The sequence below is a fragment of the Protomyctophum bolini genome (genome assembly GCF_963924005.1).
Source record: "Protomyctophum bolini genome assembly, chromosome: 11".
In the NCBI taxonomy this organism is placed as follows: domain Eukaryota; kingdom Metazoa; phylum Chordata; class Actinopteri; order Myctophiformes; family Myctophidae; genus Protomyctophum; species Protomyctophum bolini.
This window is the reverse complement of record NC_137872.1, coordinates 40,382,291-40,404,659: the sequence shown is the minus strand read 5'-3', so window position 1 is coordinate 40,404,659 and position 22,369 is coordinate 40,382,291. Positions and strand designations below refer to the sequence as shown.

Below are 22,369 nucleotides of genomic sequence, written 5' to 3'. Positions count from 1 at the left end.
TGTAAACAATACACAACCCAGGTAATGCTATTGAATAATCCAGGCAGGTAAACTAGGCTACAATGTCAGAAAATAACAGAAGACAGCCTAAATAGCTATATGTCCATATTGCAGATCAGCACATGAGCACACTGACCGGGTCATATAATAAAATGACAGAAAGAAAGTAGCACTCGGGAATAAGAAGTCAAACATCACAGAAACATGTAGCACAACTAGGGGTTACGTATGTAACCAAAGTTATATAACAGCGAGCAAGGCTGCTCACTTATGGGAGTTTGCGCCCCCTAGCGTAAACACAGAAGCATTATATAAACTCACAGACAATTTTGGCTGGGACTTTGAGACGTGATGACGTTGAGAACCGCCCACCGGTGCGCTAGTATAAAAGCGCGTCAACGTCCCTTAGTCTCCATTCGATAACAATTGTTCTCTTCTCAAGCAACAAGAAGGGAATCCTAGTGAGCAGCCTTGCTCGCTGTTATATAACTTTGGTTACATACGTAACCCCTAGTTATATTAATCAGCTTAGCAAGGCTGCTCACTTATGGGAGACTTTATTAACTCCCTTATTGTCATCGCGAAGTCTGGACCCTTAGGGCCCGTACCATCTGTGAGCAAGGACCACAGTACGTCCCCAAAAGGACTACTGCCCCTCCTTGGGAAAGCCAACCTGGCCCAGGTCTGTCATAAGCGCCTAAGAGGAGCCGACAGAACAACCAGCTCAGCACCCTGGAGAAGACCAATGTCCCCCCAGGGAGCCAAGTCACTCCACTAACTGGAGGCCACGCTCAGGACCGCATGCGCCATCGGCGCTGCCGTCACATCCAGCCTATAGAAGGTGGCAAAAGTGGAAGACGATGCCCAACTTGCAGCGGAACAAACATCCTGAACAGAGACCCCCCTACAGAGGGCCCAGGATGACGCCATACCCCTCGTGGAATGCGCCTTCAACCCTATGGGAGGCACCATATTCCTACCAGAGTAAGCCCGCTCTATAGCCTCCACGATCCACTGGGAAAGCCTAATCTTCGAGATAGGCAGTCCCACAGTCTTGGGATCCCAGGAGACAAACAGCTGTGTAGTCTTCCTTGTCGCCTTAGTTTTGTCCAATACAACCTCAATGCCCTCACCGGACAGAGGTTATGCCTCCTCTTCTCCTCCTCAGAGGCAAAGGGGGGCGGACAGAACGCCACCAGGTCCATCGGTACCTGGGGTAGCCAGGCGGTTCTTAGGTAAAAACGCCGGATTGGTCTTCATGACCACCCTAGCATCCCCATTAAACCTCATGCATTCCGCACTCGTGGACAACGCATGGATATCACCGACCCTCTTAGCGGTCACCAAAGCTATTAACAACGCTGTCTTCAGCGACAATAGCTTCATACTCAACCCCTCCAAGGGCTCAAACGGTGGTCGGGACAGAGAGTCCAGAACCAAAGCAAGGTCCCATGAAGGGACCAGAGACTTAGTCACCGGAAGGAGACGACTAGCTCCCTTCATGAACTGGCGTACCAGCGGGAGCTGGCCCACCGTCCTGTCCTCAAAACCGATGTGGCAGGCAGAGACAGCAGCCAGATACACCTTGACAGTACTAAAGGCTCTGCCTTTATCCAAGAGGTCCTGGAGGAACGACAGAACGACCCTCACTGGCGCTTGAAAAGGCACCACTTGAGCTGGTGAACACCAGTCCTCAAACAACCGCCACCTCAAATCATAGGCATCCCTGGTCGACTGCGTCCTCGCACACTGAATAGTGTTGATGACGCTCTGGGGAAGACCCTCCGCGCCAAGATTCAGCCTTTCACGGGCCAGGCCCAGAGGTCTAGATCTTCCGGCCGCGGGTGGAATATCTCGCCCCCCGCCTGAGTCAATAGGTCCCTGCGTACTGGAAGCTGCCAGGGCCGATCGTACAGGAGAGGGACAATGTCCGACCTCCAAGAGCCCCATCCTGGGTCCACTAAGATCACCGACAGGCACTGCGTCCTCACCCTCTCCAGTGTGGGAAGGATGAGAGACAGCGGGGGGAAAGCGTAAAGAAGGCCCCGGGGCCAACGGTGCGCCAAGGCATCCAAACCTAGCGGAACCGTCCCTGCTATGAAGAAGAACAGAGGACACTTGCTGTTCTCTTCCGACGCAAACAGATCCACTCGTGGCTCGCCGAACCTCCCCCACATCTGCCTGGCCACTGTCTTGTGCAGTGACCAAGCCGCGTAGAGGTATCGGCCCCTGGATAACGGATCCGCCCCCGTGTTCTGGAGTCCCGGAACATGGGAGGCTCTGACCGAAAGAAGGTGCTCGTCGCACCATAGCGTCAGCCTGTGTGCTAACGCATGCAGTTTGGTGGACCGTAGGACCCCTTGCTTGTTGATATAGCACATCGTCTGTGTACACTTCACAAAAGTCCTTGGACTTAGTGACAGTCCGAACGGAAGGACCAGATATTTGTATATCTGTCCCTTGAAGCCGAACCGCAGGAATTTTCTGTGTGGTGGGTAGATGGGAATGTGGAAATACGCGTCTCTGAGATCGAGAGTTGTATACCAGTCCCCTCGACGCATCATGAGCAGCAGAGCCTTGCTCGTGAGCATTTTGAAGCGAAACACTTTCAAATAGCCGTTCAGAGCACGTAGGTCTAGAATGGGCCGCATGCCCCCCCCTTTCTTCTTCACGAGAAAGTAGCGGGAGTAAACCCCGGCGTTGCTCTGTTCCATAGACACCACACGTATAGCCTTCTTCTCCAGCAGAGACGTTATCTCGTCCTGGAGAACCTCGGCTGACTGACCACTCGCTTGCGAAAACAGAACGCTCCCACAAGTGGGAGGTCTCCTGGCAAACTGTAGTTTGTTACCCTTCGAGATGGTGTTCAACCCCCAAGGATGAACACCACAACGATTCCAGTCCTGTAGACGCAGCGCCAGAGGGGTTGAAGCCAGCTCCGAACCTTTTCGTGGTAGAGCGGCGTCCCTTCCGGTCAGGCGCGTGGAAGCTGAGAGTAGGGCCATCTATAGCCATCATCACAGACCGTCACACAGCGCGGAAACCAAACTGTTTCCTGAGGTCGCCCATTTGTGGGGGACCGAGTTGGCATTGTCTAGGTGGAAGCCGGGGCAAAGCCGTCAGGCTGGGGGTAGCCACTTTTCCCTGTAGACCAGGAAACACGTGACTGGAACCGTAGACCAAGCTCGCCGGTGTCATAGGCATGTGGAAGCTGAGAATAGGGCCATCTATGGCCGTTATCACAGACCGTCACACAGCATGGAAACAGGCTTTCCTAAGGTCGCCCACTTGTGGGAAACCGAGGCGGCATTGTCTAAGTGGAAGCCAGGGCAAAGCCGTCAAGCCGGAGGTCGCCACTCATTCCTGTAGCCAGGAAACACGTGACGGAAGCCGTAGACAAGCACCCGCTGGTCCACAACACCCCGGTTACGCTAGTAACCTCATGTCCTCGCAGGCCGTTTCACGAAGCTGCACGTAGCACGCCCGTGAAGAGCCGAGTTGGCAGGTAGTCACGTTAGAGAGAGGTCTCGTCACAGGAGAACGTCACTCAGGTGGGACTTAAGCCGGGCTATTGCCAGCAACCTATTATCTTGCAAGGTCAAGAAAAGCGTGGACAAGCGAGCTGCAGGCAGGGCTTGCCGACTATAGAGCTCGGTTACGCACGTAACTTCCAACTCTAATAGCAATTTACCGGGCCAAGCGCCAACAATGGCAGCCGGCAGGCAGTCACGTTAGAGTGAGGGTCCGGGCAGGAAGTGGCATGCTGCTGCGAAACCGCCACCTCACCTTGTAAAGTCAAGAGAAGCGTGGGCAGACAGGTTGCAGGCAGGGCTCGCTGATTATGGAGCCCTAGTTACGTCAGTAACCTCCAATCCAATGGCCGCCCTTACAAGGCTAAGTGCCAACAATAGCCGAGTCGCAGGCCGCCACGTTAGAGTGAGGGTACGGGCAGAGCTAGTACGTGCCGTCGCGAAACCGTCACTTTATCTTGTAAGGTCAAGAAATACGTGGACAAGCAAGCCGCAGGCCGGGCTCGCTGATTATGGAGCTCTAGTTACGCAAGTAACCTCCAATCCTCATAGCGGCTTTCGAGGCTGGGTGCCTACAGTAGCCGAGTCGGCAGGCAGCCACGTTAGCGTGAGGGTCCGGGCCGAGCTATTGCACGTTGCCGAGGGACAGTCACTCTCAACTTACGGGCTGCCAGGATTAAGGAGCCCTAGTTACGTCAGTAACCTCCGCTTCAATGGCCGCTCTTACAAGCTAAGTGCAGCGATAGCTGAGTCGCAGACCGCCACATCAGTGGGGTGCGAAGCAGCAGCCCGAGCCATCAGCCACGTAGGCGGAGGCTCCGTGGGCGAACACGCTACCTGCATGGTTCGCTGATTCATGCCACCCGGGTTACTAACAGTACCCTCGAGTTTTATCAATCAGTTTCACAGGGCTGTAAGTTTCAGACCAACACGCTGCCGTGGGCTCGAAGGGCCGCGGGACATCGTGTGTGGAAGCTGGGGAAAGAGCTATCACTAGCTGTTCACCCAGACCGTCAACACAGCGTGAGAGCTAAACAGGCATATCACTATATGCTGTTTGAATCATCGGGGCGTCGGAGAGCGGCGCCTCCATGTCAGGGGACCAGTGCCTGGCTCCTTGTTTCAGAGCGGCAGTGTAGGCCTTCCGTGCAAGAGGTTGCCATAGCCCAGGCAGTAGAGACACTCGTCATGCAAGTCGTTATGGGCGAGCAGGCCCTTGCAGGTCTTGCACGGCCCTTGTATGCACTGGCTGTGAGCGTCCGCCCGGGCGCGGCGGCGTTGGCGACGGGTTGTGGTCGGGGAGTCTGCCATCACACGAGGCTTAGAAGCACGTGGAAACGAAGAGCAGAGTTACAAGCAGCCACGTAGGTGGAGGCTTCGTGGGCGAACACGTTACAGGCAAGGCTCGCTGGTTCATATAACCCTGGTTACAACAGTAACTGCGAGTTTAATCAATCAGTTTCACAAGGCTGCTCGTTTCAGATCACGCTGCCGCGGGCTCGAAAGGCCGCGGGACGTTGTATGTGGAGGCCGAGAAAAGAGCTATTACTAGCTGTTAACGCAGGCCGTCAACACAAACGTGAGAGCTAAACAGAAATATTACTATATGCTGTTCAGAATACCACGGCGCCACGGGCTAGAAAGGCCGCGGGGCGTTGTATGTGGAGGCCGAGAAAAGAGCTATTATTAGCTGTTAATGCAGGCCGTCAACACAAACGTGAGAGCTAAACAGAAATATTACTATATGCTGTTCAGAATACCACGCCGCCACGGGCTTGAAGGGCCGCGGGGCGTTGCGTGTGGAGGCAGAGAAAAGAGCTATCACTAGCTGTTAACGCAGGCCGTCAACACAGACGTGAGAGCTAAGCAGAAATATTACTATATTTTGTGCAGCTCACCACGCCGTCACGGGCTTCGGGGCCGCGGGACGTGCGTGTGCTGTGTCGGCTACACTAGCTGTTAACGCAGGCAGTCAACACAGACGTGAGAGCTAAGCAGAAATATTACTATATTTTGTGCAGCTCACCACGCCGTCACGGGCTTCGGGGCCGCGGGACGTGCGTGTGCTGTGTCGGCTACACTAGCTGTTAACGCAGGCCGTCAACACAAACGTGAAAGCTAAGCAGAAATATTACTATATTTTGTGCAGCTCACCACGCTGTCACGGGCTTCGAGGCCGCGGTACGTGCGTGTGTTGTGTCGGCTATAGCAGGCTAATGGTAGCAGCCACCGATGCCGGCACACGTGTGGAAACTAGCAAAGGGTCGAGACCGTTTCTAGCCCGTCACACGTTCGGGACCTTAAGTCACCGAAGTTTGTGTGGAAGCAAAAAAAAAAAAAAAAAAACACGCTATTGCTAGCCGTGTCAAAGACCGTCACACGGGTAAATAAACTTAGCAGGGCTCGAGCCACCACACAAGTTACATTACCCACCAAGTTATTATTAACCTTGGTTAAGGAAAACGGACTTACCGTTTTTCTTTACTTCTCGAAGCCTCTAGGAAAGCAGTTTCCGCGGTACCGAGAAGTTTTCTCGTCCTTATGGAAATAACTCAGATGCTAAACCTTAGGGAGACTTCGCCTGCGCTGTGTTACACACATGAGAAGAAACAAATGAATGGAGACTAAGGGACATTGACGCGCTTTTATACTAGCGCACCGGTGGGCGGTTCTCAACGTCATCACGTCTCAAAGTCCCAGCCAAAATTGTCTGTGAGTTTATATAATGCTTCTGTGTTTACGCTAGGGGGCGCAAACTCCCATAAGTGAGCAGCCTTGCTAAGCTGATTAATATAACTCACCACTGTTCAAAGACGCACACAGGTAAAGGAAATAAAGGAGTATGAACAGGAATGTCCGTGGTTAATTTGTGAGAAGATAAACTCAGACGGGAGAAAACAGTCTCTTGGCGTCACTTTGTTAGACTACTAATTTAAAGGTGGGCGCGCTCTCGCTATACCTGCCTGCGGGGCGCGCTCATGCACACGCTTTGGGAGCGTGCCTGTCATGTCTCTTGGACTTTGTAACAATTACCGTGAGAACGCTTCCACAGTTCCATTTTCGCATCGCAACTTTTCAGGAACAGAAAGCTTGCCGTTTCTATTAACTTGTTCCCCATCGATGATGGCGGGTTTCTGAATTGCCCACAGCCCTCCCATGAGACACAGACAGAGTAGGACACATTGTATCATGAACTTTTAGTTAGTGAGGACCAATTATATAAAGGTCGGTTGAAAAGAGGTGAAGTGGTCCTTTAACTCTACATAGATGTTCAGTACATGGCTCAATTTGGCTCATGTATACCCCTCCCCACCCCCAACACAAACTGACTGCAAAAATAACCTTATAATAGAGAAAATATATATGAATACTGAAACCAGATATAATCATTAAGAAAAGTTCATGCATGTACTATGTGTACTACAGGTATGTAAACTCTTCATTTCCATATTCCAGCCATTAAAAGAAACAACTTTTTTTGTCTTTCTTTTTTTTATATAATTTAGGGACCCCCCCCACACAAATAATTTGGCGACCCACATACCCCTGCTTTATCCCTGTTTGTTTGTTTATATATTTGATATGGACATAACAATTACATTGCTCATTGCACAGTTGCACAAATTGTAGATGCATCGTTTACAGTGTGTTAGCACATGTGCTAGTTTTCACCACTTCAAAGAAAGTGACACTATAGTTTAAAAAAAAAACACCCAATCAAATACAAAAATAATTATACATTCTAATAATATTTACAGCAAAATTGCAGTACCCTATAGACTATAGACTTATGTGTGGACAGACTTGTCCCATGTCATCATCCTGCTGGGACAAAGTATGTACAAGTGAAGCTGTACACAGAAATACAAAAGGTTGTGGACAACATCCCCATTTAGCCTGTTTCACTTCCCTGACAGTCATCAACTTCATGTTTCATCATTTTTATCAAATTATATCTTATATCAGTATGACAAGTCAGTTCGGTTCATACTCTTTGTGCTCTACTACAGTGGTTCCCAAACTTTTCCACGTCAAGGACCCCCACATTGACACTAATTAAAGGAGAATTCCATACTAAAAGGCTTTCTTACCTTTCTTTGTAGTTGTTACGTCCCCACCAAAGAGGTCCAGGTGTTATTTTGTGCAAAAGCTCCTTTTTGGCTATTTTCCCTACCATAAGCCCTAAATGAATTGCATTGAATTGAATGGGAATTGAATGGGGCTATGGGGTGTTGTGCTAATTCGCTTATTTCCATCACTCAAAATTATATATTTTTTGTATATATCCTCTCTTCATAATGTAAATAATATCCCAAGCGGCACACTTTACTACTTCTTTCGATGGAAATAAGCAAATTAGCATAACACCCCATAGCCCCATTCAATTCCCATTCAATGCAATGCAATTCATTGAGGGCTTATGGTAGGGAAAATAGCCAATCAGGAGTTTTTGCACACAAAAAACACCTAGACCTCTTTGGTGGGGACGTAACAACTACAAAGAAAGGTGAGAAAGATAAGAAAGCATTCTAGCATGGAATTCTCCTTTAACCCTGCGGACCCCCATTTGAAAAGATATGCCAGGGACCCCCATAAGAGAAGATTTGTACGGCTCCAGCAGTGATTCTCCACCATTTTAATTTCAAGGACCCCCAGTTTGACGTGCATTACGGACCCCCCGTTTAATGGCATTTCTGTCTCTGGGACCCCCAATGTATATTGTAAAATTACAGACCCATAAGGATCCATTTGGTTCCTAACTATCATTTAGCTGTGGGGGAACCCCCTGGAACTCCCTCAAGTACCCCTGGGGGTCCCTGGACTCCACTTTGGGAACCACTGCTCTACTACACCAGGGGTCTTCAACGTTTTTCAGACCAAGGACCTCTTCGCTGAGAGAGAGAGAGACATGAAGCAGTCCAGCTGCTTCATCTCTCTTTATAAAATGATGTTGCAGAATGAAAGTTTTCACAGATCGCATAGAATCCATAGATGGCCTTTTGTTTGTTTATATATATATATTTGTTTGATTCATGTTGATGTGTATTCTCTGATAATGTAAAAACAGTCCCCATCACACAAAGATTTTGCACAGCCCTCTTTCTCTCTCTCTGTCTCTCTCTGTGTCTCTCTCTCTCTCTCTCTCTCTCTCTCTCTCTCTCTCTCTCTCTCTCTCTCTCTCTCTCTCTCTCTCTCTCTGGGGTTGGGTAGGGGAAAAAAAGAAAAACAAACAGACCCGCTCTTAGCTAGTGTACTATTTTTGAATTTGAGTCCTTGGGATGGTCATATAAATTAGAATCAATCAATTCAAATATATTGCATACACAATAAATACATGTATCTTTAAAAAAAGAGAAATGGGAGAGATATTGTGGACTAAAATAAAACCTGTATTGACAAATATTCCCAAGTCTCACTGCAAGTCTTAAGCTCCTTAAAGGTAGTGGGACCGAATTAATGTGGTGGACAAACCCATTTAGGCCTGAGGCCTCTAAATCCTGATCTAAGGTTTCTGAAAAACTTCAAATATATAGCAGAATCAAAATGTTTACATTTTTGAATACTGTACATACTGTACAGAACCCAAATATGGGTTCCCGTTCTGAGTGGGTAAAACACCAAAATGGGAATGGGTTAATTCATACAGGCTGGTGCTTTTATTTGTGAAATATCGAGAATTTGACTGGTTTAGCCCATTAACCCATTACAACTGGAATTTTAGAATGGCAGATATACAAGCTATATACAAGCTCGCACGCAGCGCATCACTGAGCTTGTACATCTGCCTTTTTAACATTTTTGTAAAAGTGTGATATATACCAACTAATTTAGGGTAAGTCTTTGGTTAAAATAGGGTTGTTAAATGGCTCTATATTCTGATGGTACTCATTGCTCCCTCTCCCTGTCTCGCTAGCTCCTTATTAAACAGAAAATGCATTTTCAGGTCAGGTTACCAATTTTATCCAATCAGGATATACCCATATATATATATACCCATATAGGGCGCAGAGTAAACAAATGCAGTTGGTGGTGATGACGCAAATAAATGAGCAGACGACATTGGAACTGGAACACTATAAGGAATTGGAATATTGAATCCTACCTGATCTACATACCACAATCGTCCTTTCAGTGGTTTACTCAACATAGGAATGAAGGGTCATTTCAGGGAGGTCCATTTGACCACAGCTGGCCTCTCAGCTGTCACGTCAGAAATCACATGGGGTGACCACTTCACTGGGGTGAGAGAAGTGAAAGAGGAAGCACGCTGAATTGCAGAATTACTTCTTGGAAATGAGATGCAGGCCATGGGAACTATTATAATAAGGCTTTCGCTCCTGTTCGTATTCACACTCCCGGGAGGCCGGGGTGCATACTTAGTTTAGACTAGTCAGGTTAGACATGGGTTAAGTTTAGGTTTAGGTGTGCTGCCCCGTGGGAGGTTAGGGTTATGGTGAGGGTTTGATATAGGTTGTAGTTGTAGGACTAATGACTGGTCTAACCAAATGACTAGTCTAAACTAAGTACTGTCTAAACTAAGTACTGCACCCGGGAAGCCAAGGAAGAACCTCCATCCCAAAGTGTTCACATAAGCCTGCCACCGGGAGGCAGATTTTTGCACAACACACTTTTTGTTACCACCATTTTTGTTCAAACCTCACCCACATTAGTATACACCTATGTGGTCATGTGATCAAGATGTGTTTGTCAGATTTTTCAGACTGCATTCTAATTGACAGGCAACCCAGCCTAGCGGAGACCAGAGCTCCTCTGAGGGAGACACTTTTCTAGTTTTATTTTATTTCAAAGGTATTATTTGGAAAGGTTTGATATTTATAGAAGCTGAAAAGGGTGGGATTAAAGAAGCCATGACTTCAGATATGATGGTAGGAAAACTAAAGGATGTGACTTTACCATTCAATTCAATCAAGTTAGTTTTGCATTGTTCATTTGAGCTTTTATTTATAGTTTCATTATTTTAACACTTTCTATTTTAGTTTTCTGTAAACAGACTAGTGCACACACTACAGTAGGCCTACACTCAGCCTCACACTTATCAGTGGTGATAACAGGTTTGTTGCATCTGTGATCTCACCGCCATATGTCTTATGGTAGTATTGTATGCACTTCATACATGTTTTGATATGAACGAGTCCTCTCTCTCCTTCCAGGATATGAACGAGTCATTATCTCTCTCCTTCCAGGATATGAACGAGTCATTCTCTCTCTCCTTCCAGGATATGAACGAGTCCTTCTCTCTCTCCTTCCAGGATATGAACGAGTCCTTCTCTCTCCTTCCAGCATATGAACGAGGCATCTCTCTCCTTCCAGGATATGAACGAGTCCTTCTCCTTCCAGGATATGAACGAGTCCTTCTCTCTCTCCTTCCAGGATATGAACAAGTCCTTCTCTCTCCTTCCAGGATATGAACGAGTCATTCTCTCTCTCCTTCCAGGATATGAACGAGTCCTTCTCTCTCTCCTTCCAGGATATGAACGAGTCCTTCTCTCTCTCCTTCCAGGATATGAACGAGTCATTCTCTCTCTCCTTCCAGGATATGAACGAGTCATTATCTCTCTCCTTCCAGGATATGAACGAGTCCTTCTCTCTCTCCTTCCAGGATATTAACGAGTCCTTCTCTCTCCTTCCAGGATATGAACGAGTCCTTCTCTCTCTCCTTCCAGGATATGAACGAGTCCTTCTCTATCTCCTTCCAGGATATGAACGAGTCCTTCTCTATCTCCTTCCAGGATATGAACGAGTCATTCTCTCTCTCCTTCCAGGATATGAACGAGTCCTTCTCTCTCTCCTTCCAGGATATGAACGAGTCCTTCTCTCTCTCCTTCCAGGATATGAACGAGTCCTTCTCTATCTCCTTCCAGGATATGAACGAGTCCTTCTCTCTCTCCTTCCAGGATATGAACGAGTCATTCTCTCTCTCCTTCCAGGATATGAACGAGTCCTTCTCTCTCTCCTTCCAGGATATGAACGAGTCCTTCTCTCTCTCCTTCCAGGATATGAACGAGTCCTTCTCTCTCTCCTTCCAGGATATGAACGAGTGATTCTATCTCTCCTTCCAGGATATGAACGAGACCTTCTCTCTCTCCTTCCAGGATATGAACGAGTCCTTCTCTCTCTCCTTCCAGGATATGAACGAGTCCTTCTCTCTCTCCTTCCAGGATATGAACGAGTGATTCTATCTCTCCTTCCAGGATATGAACGAGTCCTTCTCTCTCTCCTTCCAGGATATGAACGAGTCCTTCTCTCTCTCCTTCCAGGATATGAACGAGTCCTTCTCTCTCTCCTTCCAGGATATGAACGAGTCCTTCTCTCTCTCCTTCCAGGATATGAACGAGCCAGCCAGTTTTGTCCAGGGTTCGGTGGATGGCTGTCCTGACACCGACCTGGAGAACCCTCCCTACACGCCAGGTGTGTGTGTGTGTGTGTGTGTGTGTGTGTGTGTATGTGTGTGTGTGTGTGTGTGTGTGTGTGTGTGTGTGTGTGTGTGTGTGTGTGTGTGTGTGTGTTCTGACTCCATTATAGTATTTACACAAGTACTACTTTAATCTCATACTGTGTAATTCTTTCTGTTATTTATTATTTAGTATAGCTACTATATTTTATAGTGTGTGCGTGCGTGTGTGGTTTCACAAACAGGAGTGGTCGGAGGGCGGTTGAACTCTGGCACACTCTGCATGTCTGCCCAGCAACAGCTGTCCACTCACTACAACCTCCACAACCTCTATGGGCTGACGGAGGCTAGCGCCACCCACAGGTCAGACACACTCACTACAACAACCTCCACAAGCTATGGGCTGACGGAGGCTAGCGCCACCCACAGGTCAGACACACTCACTACAACAACCTCCACAAGCTATGGGCTGACGGAGGCTAGCGCCACCCACAGGTCAGGCACGACCTCACTGATTGAACATCGGGGCCAAGTACTGTTAACCTGACTCTGCCAGATGGGGGCGGTATTGGGTAACCATGTTCCCCAACACGGCATCCATCTGAGACCGCTCAGGGGATTGAGCTAACACCGAACAGCTCCGGTTCGAACCAATCAGCGTGAGCTAAGGGCGGGATAAGTGCGGAACCGGATGTGACGCTATATATAGACACGTCAATATGATTGGTTGTGTTTGCACGGCCACACGGTGATAGACAGACGCTCCCATCCAATCATCTACCAAGTATCTTGAAAAAAAGGAACAGCCCCGTCATCGAATTTGCTCCCGAGATCCCAGATCCCAATAAGCTGTGAAACAAATTTGTGTAGCAAGCTTCCTGGATCTGGCAGCGTCAGGTTGAAGTACTGTTGTGTCATCTGCACATTTGACTATGAGGTTAGATGGAGAGGAGGAGCAACAGTTGTGTGTAAGGAAAGGAAAGGTACTATGTTTACCCTGCAGGGTAACTGGACTAAGCTCAAGAACTTGTTTACAGCCAGGCCCTGCTCATAGAACATTTCATGGTAGGGGTTCAATGCCTTGCTCAAGGGCACTTCAGTGGTGGTAATTTTAACGTGCCGGTCCGGGGATACAAACTATAGCGACCTTCCGATATCAAGACCGCTCCGCAAACCGTTGGGCCACCGCTGCCCCAAAAGTGTGAAGAGACATGACTGTGTGTCTACATCCTCAGGTCTCTAGCGAAGGTATATGTACAGTATATAATGTACATGACTGTGCGTATGCCTCCATTCCTCAGTGCTCTGGTGAAGGTTTGTGGGAAGCGTCCCTTCGTGCTGTCCCGCTCGTCCTTCCCGGGCATCGGGCGCTTCTCCGGCGTGTGGACGGGAGACGTCCGCAGCGACTGGGAGCAGCTGCGCCACTCCATCCCTGGTGAGGAGGAACAAACGCCCGACATTATTGATTGAATCGAAATTCAGGGCCTTCTAATCTGTCTTTTAATGCAGTACCCCAGCAGTTCCTAATTATTGATAATTAGGAACTAGGGAAAATAAAAGTCTATCTAACTAACTATCGGTTTTAATTAATTTCAATTTCTTCAGAAATGTAGGATAATGTTTATTTCTACTTGAGGAAAACCTTGCCTTAAAAGTCTAAATCCTACTTTGAACTAAACACCGATATTTTTTGGTGCATACCAAAACTGGGGGGTACTTGAAATTAAGCATTTTGAGACACCACAGTGTTGCTATTCAGAAGGAATGGAAGAGATGGGTTCAACCCATTCAGGGCGGGAACCCCTTTTGGTGTTTTAAAGCATTGTGTTATACTTTAGCTATTGAAAAATAGCAGATCTACAAGCTCATAGCGTGGCACCGAATATATGCCTTCACAGTGAACAGTTTTAACTCCAAGCTTTGCTTCTGGGGGGGTACCCATGGAACAACATATTTTCAAATGGGGGTTGGCAGTCAATTAAATATAATTGTTGCGGTCCTTGTGACATGATATATATATTGAGCACCACTGATATAGAAACATGAGGTATTTCAGAAAACTGTATTTCAGAAAACTTTTTTTAATGTTGACGTCAGATCTAAATAGGTTTAACCCATTTTGGGCGGGAACCCCTATTGGTGTTTTAATTAAGCATTATGTTATACTTTAGCTATAGATCTACAAGCTCATAGCGCGCCACTGAACTTGTATAGGTCTGCTATTTTTTTTAAATGCGGCCCAAAACAAATCAATATTCTTTCAGAGCGTCAGGTCTAAATGGGTTTAAGCTCTAGTTTGATGTTCCTTTGATGTTCCCCCCCATGCAGCCGTCCTGCGCTTCGGCCTGTTCGGGGTGCCTCTGGTGGGGGCGGACGTGTGCGGCTTCGAGGGAGACGCCACGGAGGAGCTGTGTGTCCGCTGGATGCAGCTGGGAGCCTTCTATCCCTTCATGAGGAACCACAACGACAGGCCCAACGCTGTGAGACACCCTAGTCTGTCTGTCTGTCTGTCTGTCTGTCTGTCTGTCTGTGTTTGTGAGTGCGACTGCACGCGTTTTCCTGGTCCTCACTAGATAAATGGTTGTTTTATGGTTAACCCATTTTGGGCGGGATCCCCTTTTGGTGTTAGCATTATGTTATGCTTTAGCTATTGAAAAATAGCAGATTTTTTTTTAATCGACTGACATAGAAACTTAGCTTTGTCAGGAAACTGTCAGGATGTACGTAGAAGACATTTTTAGAATCTGGTCTAAAGGAGAAGGAGAAGTAGTTCACACACTGTTTCGTAGCTCCCACATGATATTTATTTATTTATAAATAAATATCCTGTGGTGGTACAGTAGCAACCAAACAGTGTCCTTCTCCTTCTCCTTCTCCTGTACGTATCCTTTAGTTCAGCACCTGAACGTTTTTTCTCTTTTTAGAGATGTGCGTACTTTCCTTTGGATTCCGTCTCTAATATGGTTTATGGTTAAAACATATAGTTAGATTTACAATTATGAAAATATTCATGTTTGGTGTTAGGGTTAATGATTTGATATTTAAATAGGGATTTGTGTTGGGAGATTACTTTACTTTACACATAGGTCTGTGCGATGTCACGCACCGAACACTAGCTAATCTATAAACTCACATCTGCTACTTTCAGCTGTTTTTATTTAACCGTCTTTTGGCTATCTTCAATGGCGTCCTAAAGTGTGTGTGCGTGTGTGTGTGTGTGTGTGTGTGTGTGTGTGTGTGTGTGTGTGCGCGCTCTTTGTGCGTGCGTGTGTGTGTGTGTGCGTGCGTGCGTCCCTCCCAGCCTCAGGAGCCGTATGTGTTTGGGCAGCGGGCTCAGGAGGCCATGAGGAGCGCGCTGAACCTCCGCTACTCCCTCCTTCCTCTGCTCTACACTCTGTTCCACCACGCTCACACTGCAGCTGAGACCGTGGCCCGGCCTCTCTTCATGGAGTGGGTCTGCTCTGCTATGTGTACAATGAAACCAAGTGGACTCTTTAATGCTCTCAAGAGTTAAATCACTGTTCAATCATTTAGGCCTGACGTCGATTTTTTTAATGTCTTTTTTTTCCTGAAAAACCTCATGTTTCTATATCAGTGGTTCTCAATATTTCATCTCAAGGACCCCCAAAAATATATTAAATTGGCCGCTGACCCCCATCTGAAAATGTGTTGTTTCAGGGACCACCTCCCGCAGAAGCAAAGATTTGAGTTAAAAACGTTTGCTCTGAAAGAGTATACATTCAAAGCTTTGCACCACATGTTCATGATTTTTCAAAAATAGCAGACCTGCAAGCTCGTAGCACGCTACTCGATGGCGCGCTAAGAGCTTGTAGATCTGCTATTTTTCAATAGCTACATTAAAACATAATGTTTAAAACACCAAAAGGGGTTAAACACCTGTAGGCTATTTGATTTTCAGGTCTACACAATTAGAGCATGTAAAATAATTATTATTTTGATTAATGTTTGCCTGCTGTTTATCCTATGGTACATACATACGGAATGGAATTGTGTAAAAATCTTATCCAACAATTACAAAATATATCTTTAGCTCCGGGTGTGCTTGGCAAAACCTCATCAAATGGTGGTCCGTGGCTCAAATGCTGAATAAATAATGGACCCTTGATATAAAAAAGGTTGAAAACCACTGCTTAGCATAGTACTTATTGTTATTATAATATTGTAGGAAAACATAATACATTGTTTCCCGACCTTAAACAACAGAACATCACATGCATGTCTTCCTCCTCAGGTTTCCCACCGACCCCAACTGTCAGACCATAGAGCGCCAGTTCATGTGGGGGAAATCCCTCCTTATCAGCCCCGTCTTAGACCAGGGCAGTGTGGAGCTGGCTGCCTACCTGCCCCCTGGCACTTGGTACAGTCTGCACGATGTAAGTACACCGTACCTAGTACCTGCCCCCCTGGCACTTGGTACAGTCTGCACGATGTAAGTATACACCGTACCTACTACCTGCCCCCCTGGCACTTGGTACAGTCTGCACGATGTAAGTACACCGTACCTAGTACCTGCCCCCCTGGCACTTGGTACAGTCTGCACGATGTAAGTATACACCGTACCTACTACCTGCCCCCCCCCTGGCACTTGGTACAGTCTGCACGATGTAAGTATACACCGTACCTACTACCTGCCCCCCTGGCACTTGGTACAGTCTGCACGATGTAAGTATACACCGTACCTACTACCTGCCCCCCCCCTGGCACTTGGTACAGTCTGCACGATGTATACGCCAGTGGTCACTCTGAAAACCTCCGCCTTTCTAAGTATTCCTCCCAAAGCCGGGAGGTGAAATCTTACATTTAGTAAGTTTGATCTCTCTTTAGAAGCATTCATATTGTAACCCGGATGCATCATGAAGTCAGAAATGAGGACATAACAACATTGCTGTTATGATCAATCTATGCTGGAGGCAGCGTAGATTCTGAGAAAATGGGAGGGGCTGTGGACAAAGGGCAGCCAAACAGGCGTGGGGGGCGGGACGGAGCAAGGCAACGGCCGTTTCTCCCCCCCAAAATTATTTTTAGCACTTATTTTAGCATTATATCGATTAAAAAAAGACCTCAAGACGTGCCCACACGTCCTTAGCACCCCGCGGCTTTAATTTGATCATCCGATCATCCGAAGTGTTAAAGGGATAGTTCTGATTTTTAACATAAGCTGTATGAAATACTTGCCATTAATATAGTGGTTGCAAATGTATTAATTAATTCCCCTTGTTCTGCTCTGGTTTTGGTCAATATTAAGTAGTTCCGGTCATTTTGTGGGGGGGCACTGGGGCCACGCAGTAAAAGTAAATTAATTCACAAAACTAACGTCATTTGTATTGTTGACCTATTTCTAAAATATTACCGCAACTTTCGTTCAACTTTGACCCCTCTATCACATGGAACTATTTTTTGGGGCGTAGTAATATGGACACAAAAAGCATAAGCATATGTGATAGAGGGGTCAAAAATGAACAAAAGTTCCACTAATCAATGGATACAGTTGCAACCACTATACTAATGGCAAGTATTTCATACAGCTTAAGTTAAAAAAAAATCTGAACTATCCCTTGGAAAAATAACCATGAAAACCATCATGAAAAGGAATCGTGATAACATTGTGGATCGTGATGCTGCTTGAAAAAAATAATCGTGGTATTACATTTTTCCGTATCGCCCCACCCTCCCATTATACTCCTACTTTCCTGCAGGGTCAGCCGTTCTACAGCAGGGGGCAGTACCTCCTCCTGTCCGCCCCTCTCGACACCATCAATGTCCATGTGAGAGAAGGACACATTGTCCCAGAGCAGGTGGGTTCATTATTTACCATGTGAGAGACACATTGTCCCAGAGCAGGTCATTATGTACCATGTGAGAGACACATCGTCCCAGAGCAGGTCATTATGTACCATGTGAGAGACACATCGTACCAGAGCAGGTTATTATGTACCATGTGAGAGAAGGACACATCGTCCCAGAGCAGGTCATTATGTACCATGTGAGAGGACACATCGTCCCAGAGCAGGTCATTATGTACCATGTGAGAGACACATCGTCCCAGAGCAGGTCATTATGTACCATGTGAGAGGACACATCGTCCCAGAGCAGGTCGTTATGTACCATGTGAGAGACACATCATCCCACAGCAGGTCATTATGTACCATGTGAGAGAAGGACACATCGTCCCAGAGCAGGTCATTATGTACCATGTGAGAGACACATCGTCCCAGAGCAGGTCATTATGTACCATGTGAGAGACACATCGTCCCAGAGCAGGTCATTATGTACCATGTGAGAGGACACATCGTCCCAGAGCAGGTCGTTATGTACCATGTGAGAGACACATCGTCCCAGAGCAGGTCATTATGTACCATGTGAGAGACACATCGTCCCAGAGCAGGTCATTATGTACCATGTGAGAGGACACATCGTCCCAGAGCAGGTCGTTATGTACCATGTGAGAGACACATCGTCCCAGAGCAGGTCATTATGTACCTGGACGCCCCAGCCTGTATGCTCCATCGCTGAGCGAGGGATGATCCCCATTTGATATCGTTGCTGTCGGGCAGAAACCTCTTAAAGGACCACTTCACCACTTTTCAACCTATCTTCATATAGGTCCTCACTAATAATCATGAAAAAATGGCGCAATTATTTTTCTACTCGGTCTGTGTCTCATAGGAGGGCTGTGGGCAGTTCAGAAACCGTCTTCCAGTGACATCATCGATGGGGAATACAAGCTAATAGAAACTGCAGGCTTTCTAGTCCTGAAAAGTTGCAATGCGAAAATGGAAGCCATCATTCTCACGATAATGAAAATCCAAACATTTTTGTAAAAATGTTCTTGTTTAAAAAAAAGTCTGCCTGATGATGATGTCACTGGAAGACGGTTTCTAAACTGCCCACAGCCCTCCTATATGAGACACAGACTGTGTAGAAAAGAATCGTGCCATTTTATCATGATTATTAGTGAGGACCTATTATATGAAGATAGGTTGAAAAGTGGTGAAGTGGTCCTTTAATATCTATTAATATTAATGCAATAATACTACAGTGTCACACAAAAGTATAGCGGATCCACAAGCTCCAGCTTTTTCTATTTTTAAAAAAAATTTGAATCCTGCAAAGTTACTGTTTTGGACCTGTAAAGGGCCTGTTACATGTCTGTCAACATGAAACCAGAAGTTGAGTTTTCTTTTTTCTTATTATGTTGACATTTAATGTGTACTAGGAGCCAGCCTTGACGACCACAGCCTCGCGCGGGAACCCTTTCTTCCTGACGGTGGCGCTGTCTGCAGGAGGCTGGGCCCGGGGGGACCTGTTCTGGGACGACGGGGACAGTCTGGACACCTTCCAGACGGGACGCTACTGCTACCTCCTCTTCGTCGCGGGACAGGTCAGTGGTGAAACAAAACGGCGTCTTTATAGAAACGGGTGCTTTCGAGGGGTCGAAGAAGACTCCGGTCGTTCTAGAATTCAGAGGGCCCTCCGTGAAATCCGTGAAACTCTACAGAGCCATCTAATAGAAGAGTTGTGACATTGAGGGGGCAGAAAACCAGGGACAAACCAATAGAAGTATATGTAGGACTAAAGCCCCATGAAGTGAACGGAGTTTGCGTAACTCTGTCTATACTCTATGGCTCTGGTGAAATTAAGCCCAACTTAAGTCATTCTATTTCTGGGCAGAGTTTCAAGCGTTATGTTACACTTTAGCTATTGAAACTTTTTTGAAAAATCGTGAAAATGTGGCGCAAATCTTTGAATATATATTCTTTCAGAGCGAACGGTTTTTACTGAAATCTTTGCTTCGATCTGGAGGGGGGGGGGGGGGGGTGTCCCTGGAAAAACATATTTTCAGATGGAGGTCGGCGGCCAATTACAGATAATTCTGGGGGTCCTTGACATGAAAATGTTTGAGAACGACTGATATAGAAACATAGGGTTTTTCATGAAAAAGGTCCGCTGCAGTCGGTGTCACCAGGTTGTCCTCCAGTCCAGAGCATCTGCTAAATGTGGTGTTTGCATCTTGTTTGGTAAAGAACCAGGCAATAATCTGGTTGTATAGAGTTGTCGCAGTCCCGCCCCCTACCAGGGCCCAGAAAATGATTCCCCGTTACATTTTCCTCATAGACTTTGCAAAAAGTAACAACACTTTTTTTGTTGTTTTTCTTCTATGTAATTATTTGTTTGGTCCAAAATATTGTGTTTGTTGTCATGAGTTGTCAAGACTCGAGTTGGCTTTTTCCGCGGCGTAACCGTCTTTAAATAAATAATTTTTTAAATGTCTATGGGGAAAAATGCATTGGGAATCATTTCCTGGGCCTGGCGTCACCATGACAGGGGGCGGGACTGCGACGCTCTATACTGGAACAGGTACTGGAACGGATCTAACGTAAGCTCAAGTAAATGACTAAATATAAAGTGAATAAAGGTGCAGTGCAAGAAATAAATCGACAACCTAATTAAAAGGTAGCAGGGAAGAGTTTGTTCGGATACATTATGTGCTGCATACAACATGAACCTGAGAACCTGAATTATTGATTTAGATTCATAACAATATCGTGCCTTGCATTGGCGTTACCAATATGTCACACGGATCATCGATAGATTCGATACACAACCCATGTCACTCTGTTGATTTTCGTTATCCAAACAGTGACCTCCCCTCTCGCCCTCCTCTCCAGTCCCATGAGTGACCTTCTCTCTCTCTCTCTCTCTCTCTCTCTCTCTCTCTCTCTCTCTGTCTCCAGTCCCAGGTGGTGAGTGACCCTCTCTCTCTCTCTCTCTCCAGTCCCAGGTAGTGAGTGTCTCTCTCTCTCTCTCTCTCTCTCCAGTCCCAGGTAGTGAGTGTCTCTCTCTCTCTCTCTCTCCAGTCCCAGGTGGTGAGTGAGCCTCTCAGGCTGAGCGGGGCGTTAGACGGCCTGGTTCTGGGTGGTCTGCGGGTGTTCGGCCTGCCCTCGGCGCCGCGCTACGTTTGGGCCAACGGGGAGAAAGTCCTGGATTTCACGTACCGCTCCGACACCAAGGTGAAGTCTGGCTGTCTCGGCACTACTCAAACGTTTCAGCAATTTCTTTGTTTTTGTTTCAATACTTCGCCAAGTGGCGGTGTTGCACGGCAAAGTTTGAGTACATAGAGCACCAAAGTCTGCCGTCACTTTCAGTAGAGGGCGCCAGTACACATGTTCATGTATTTTTTTAGTTTCATTGAAATATAAGAACTGTGTTTGAAAAATAAACCGATCATCCCGGCCTTTCTGTCAGGGTGGTGACTGTGTGTCGTTAATGATGTCCATTAATATTTGATACAGCCAGTTTCTGGAGAAAATGGAATTAATTTGGCCGCAAAAGCCTTGAAACTACACATGAAAGCAATGTCACTGCTAATATACCCAGCTGTCAACACATTGCGTTCCTGAGATTCCTCGTTGACGTAAGCTCAACTGGTGGTGACTAATGTACTAATGTTTCATATTTAATGATAATTTTTAAAAGAACGTAATTAACATGTCAGTTTATGTTGTGCGACGGGCAGCTGCAGCCACCCGTCTACCCGTAAATGTAGTCTCTGGGTTGTTTGACTCGTTTCTAGCGCTTATTTTGTTACTCTTTGGGTATATTTGTACATTTCCACCTTCAGTCTGAGTACTCAGTATGAGTGAAAAGGCCGGGATGATCGGTTTATTTTTCAAACACAGTTCTTATATGAAGAAGCAAATAAAAAGTACACAAACCTGTCGACTGGCGCCCTCTACTGCCAAGTGACGTCAGGACTTCGGTGCTCTATGGGGTCTGAAATGTTATGTCCACACTCTCTCTCTCACTGTCTCTCTTTCTGTCTCACTACAGGCGTTGACAGTGACCGGCCTGGCCCTGCCGATGTCACAGATGTTCACAGTCCAGTGGACTCTGTGATCCACTAGACCGTGTTACTCCAGGACCTCATGGCCTCCTCCACTCTCAAACCACCGCAGTCTGGATGGACTGTGGAGGTCTCTTTGTCTCCACAAAACCTCCAAATTGGTTCTACTGTTTAAAAAAAAAAAGAAAGTAGTCCGAGCACAGCAGCCTAATTTGTTTTTCTTTTTTTTCATTTGAATAAATTATTTTAATACATTAGATAAGTCTCAGTTTGCATTTCTCTGACTGCAATGTCACCGCTGTGCGCCACAGGTGATCGTCGTCATGCTGGGCTGTGGTGGACATTTCGGTCCAAATTGTTCCAATTGTCCATGAGTAGCTGTCTGTCTGTCTATGAGTAGCTGTCTGCCTTCCTGCCTGTCCAATTGTCCATGAGTAGCTGTCTGCCTGCCTGTCCAATTCTCCATGAGTAGCTGTCTGTCTGCCTGTCTATGAGTAGCTGTCTGACTGCCTGCCTGTCCAATTCTCCATGAGTAGCTGTCTGTCTGTCTGCCTGTCTATG

The 22,369-nt window shown here is 46.7% G+C and overlaps 1 protein-coding gene across 1 annotated transcript in view; it reads left to right on the top strand.

Moving 5' to 3' along the window:
• The window catches only part of LOC308323492 (lysosomal alpha-glucosidase-like), a gene marked incomplete at its 5' end in the record, with an annotated part of 39,746 nt that extends 17,877 nt beyond the window's left edge, over window positions 1-21,869 (top strand). The window contains 10 exons of the mRNA XM_080775220.1: window positions 11,876-11,960; window positions 12,189-12,306; window positions 13,245-13,378; window positions 14,272-14,423; window positions 15,245-15,393; window positions 16,196-16,337; window positions 17,661-17,759; window positions 19,181-19,345; window positions 20,823-20,975; window positions 21,796-21,869. Coding sequence (XP_080631346.1) covers window positions 11,876-11,960; window positions 12,189-12,306; window positions 13,245-13,378; window positions 14,272-14,423; window positions 15,245-15,393; window positions 16,196-16,337; window positions 17,661-17,759; window positions 19,181-19,345; window positions 20,823-20,975; window positions 21,796-21,861 — 1,263 coding nt within the window. The 3' untranslated portion in view covers window positions 21,862-21,869. The remainder of the gene's footprint in view (window positions 1-11,875; window positions 11,961-12,188; window positions 12,307-13,244; window positions 13,379-14,271; window positions 14,424-15,244; window positions 15,394-16,195; window positions 16,338-17,660; window positions 17,760-19,180; window positions 19,346-20,822; window positions 20,976-21,795) is intronic.
• Between the last annotated feature and the right edge of the window lie 500 nt (window positions 21,870-22,369).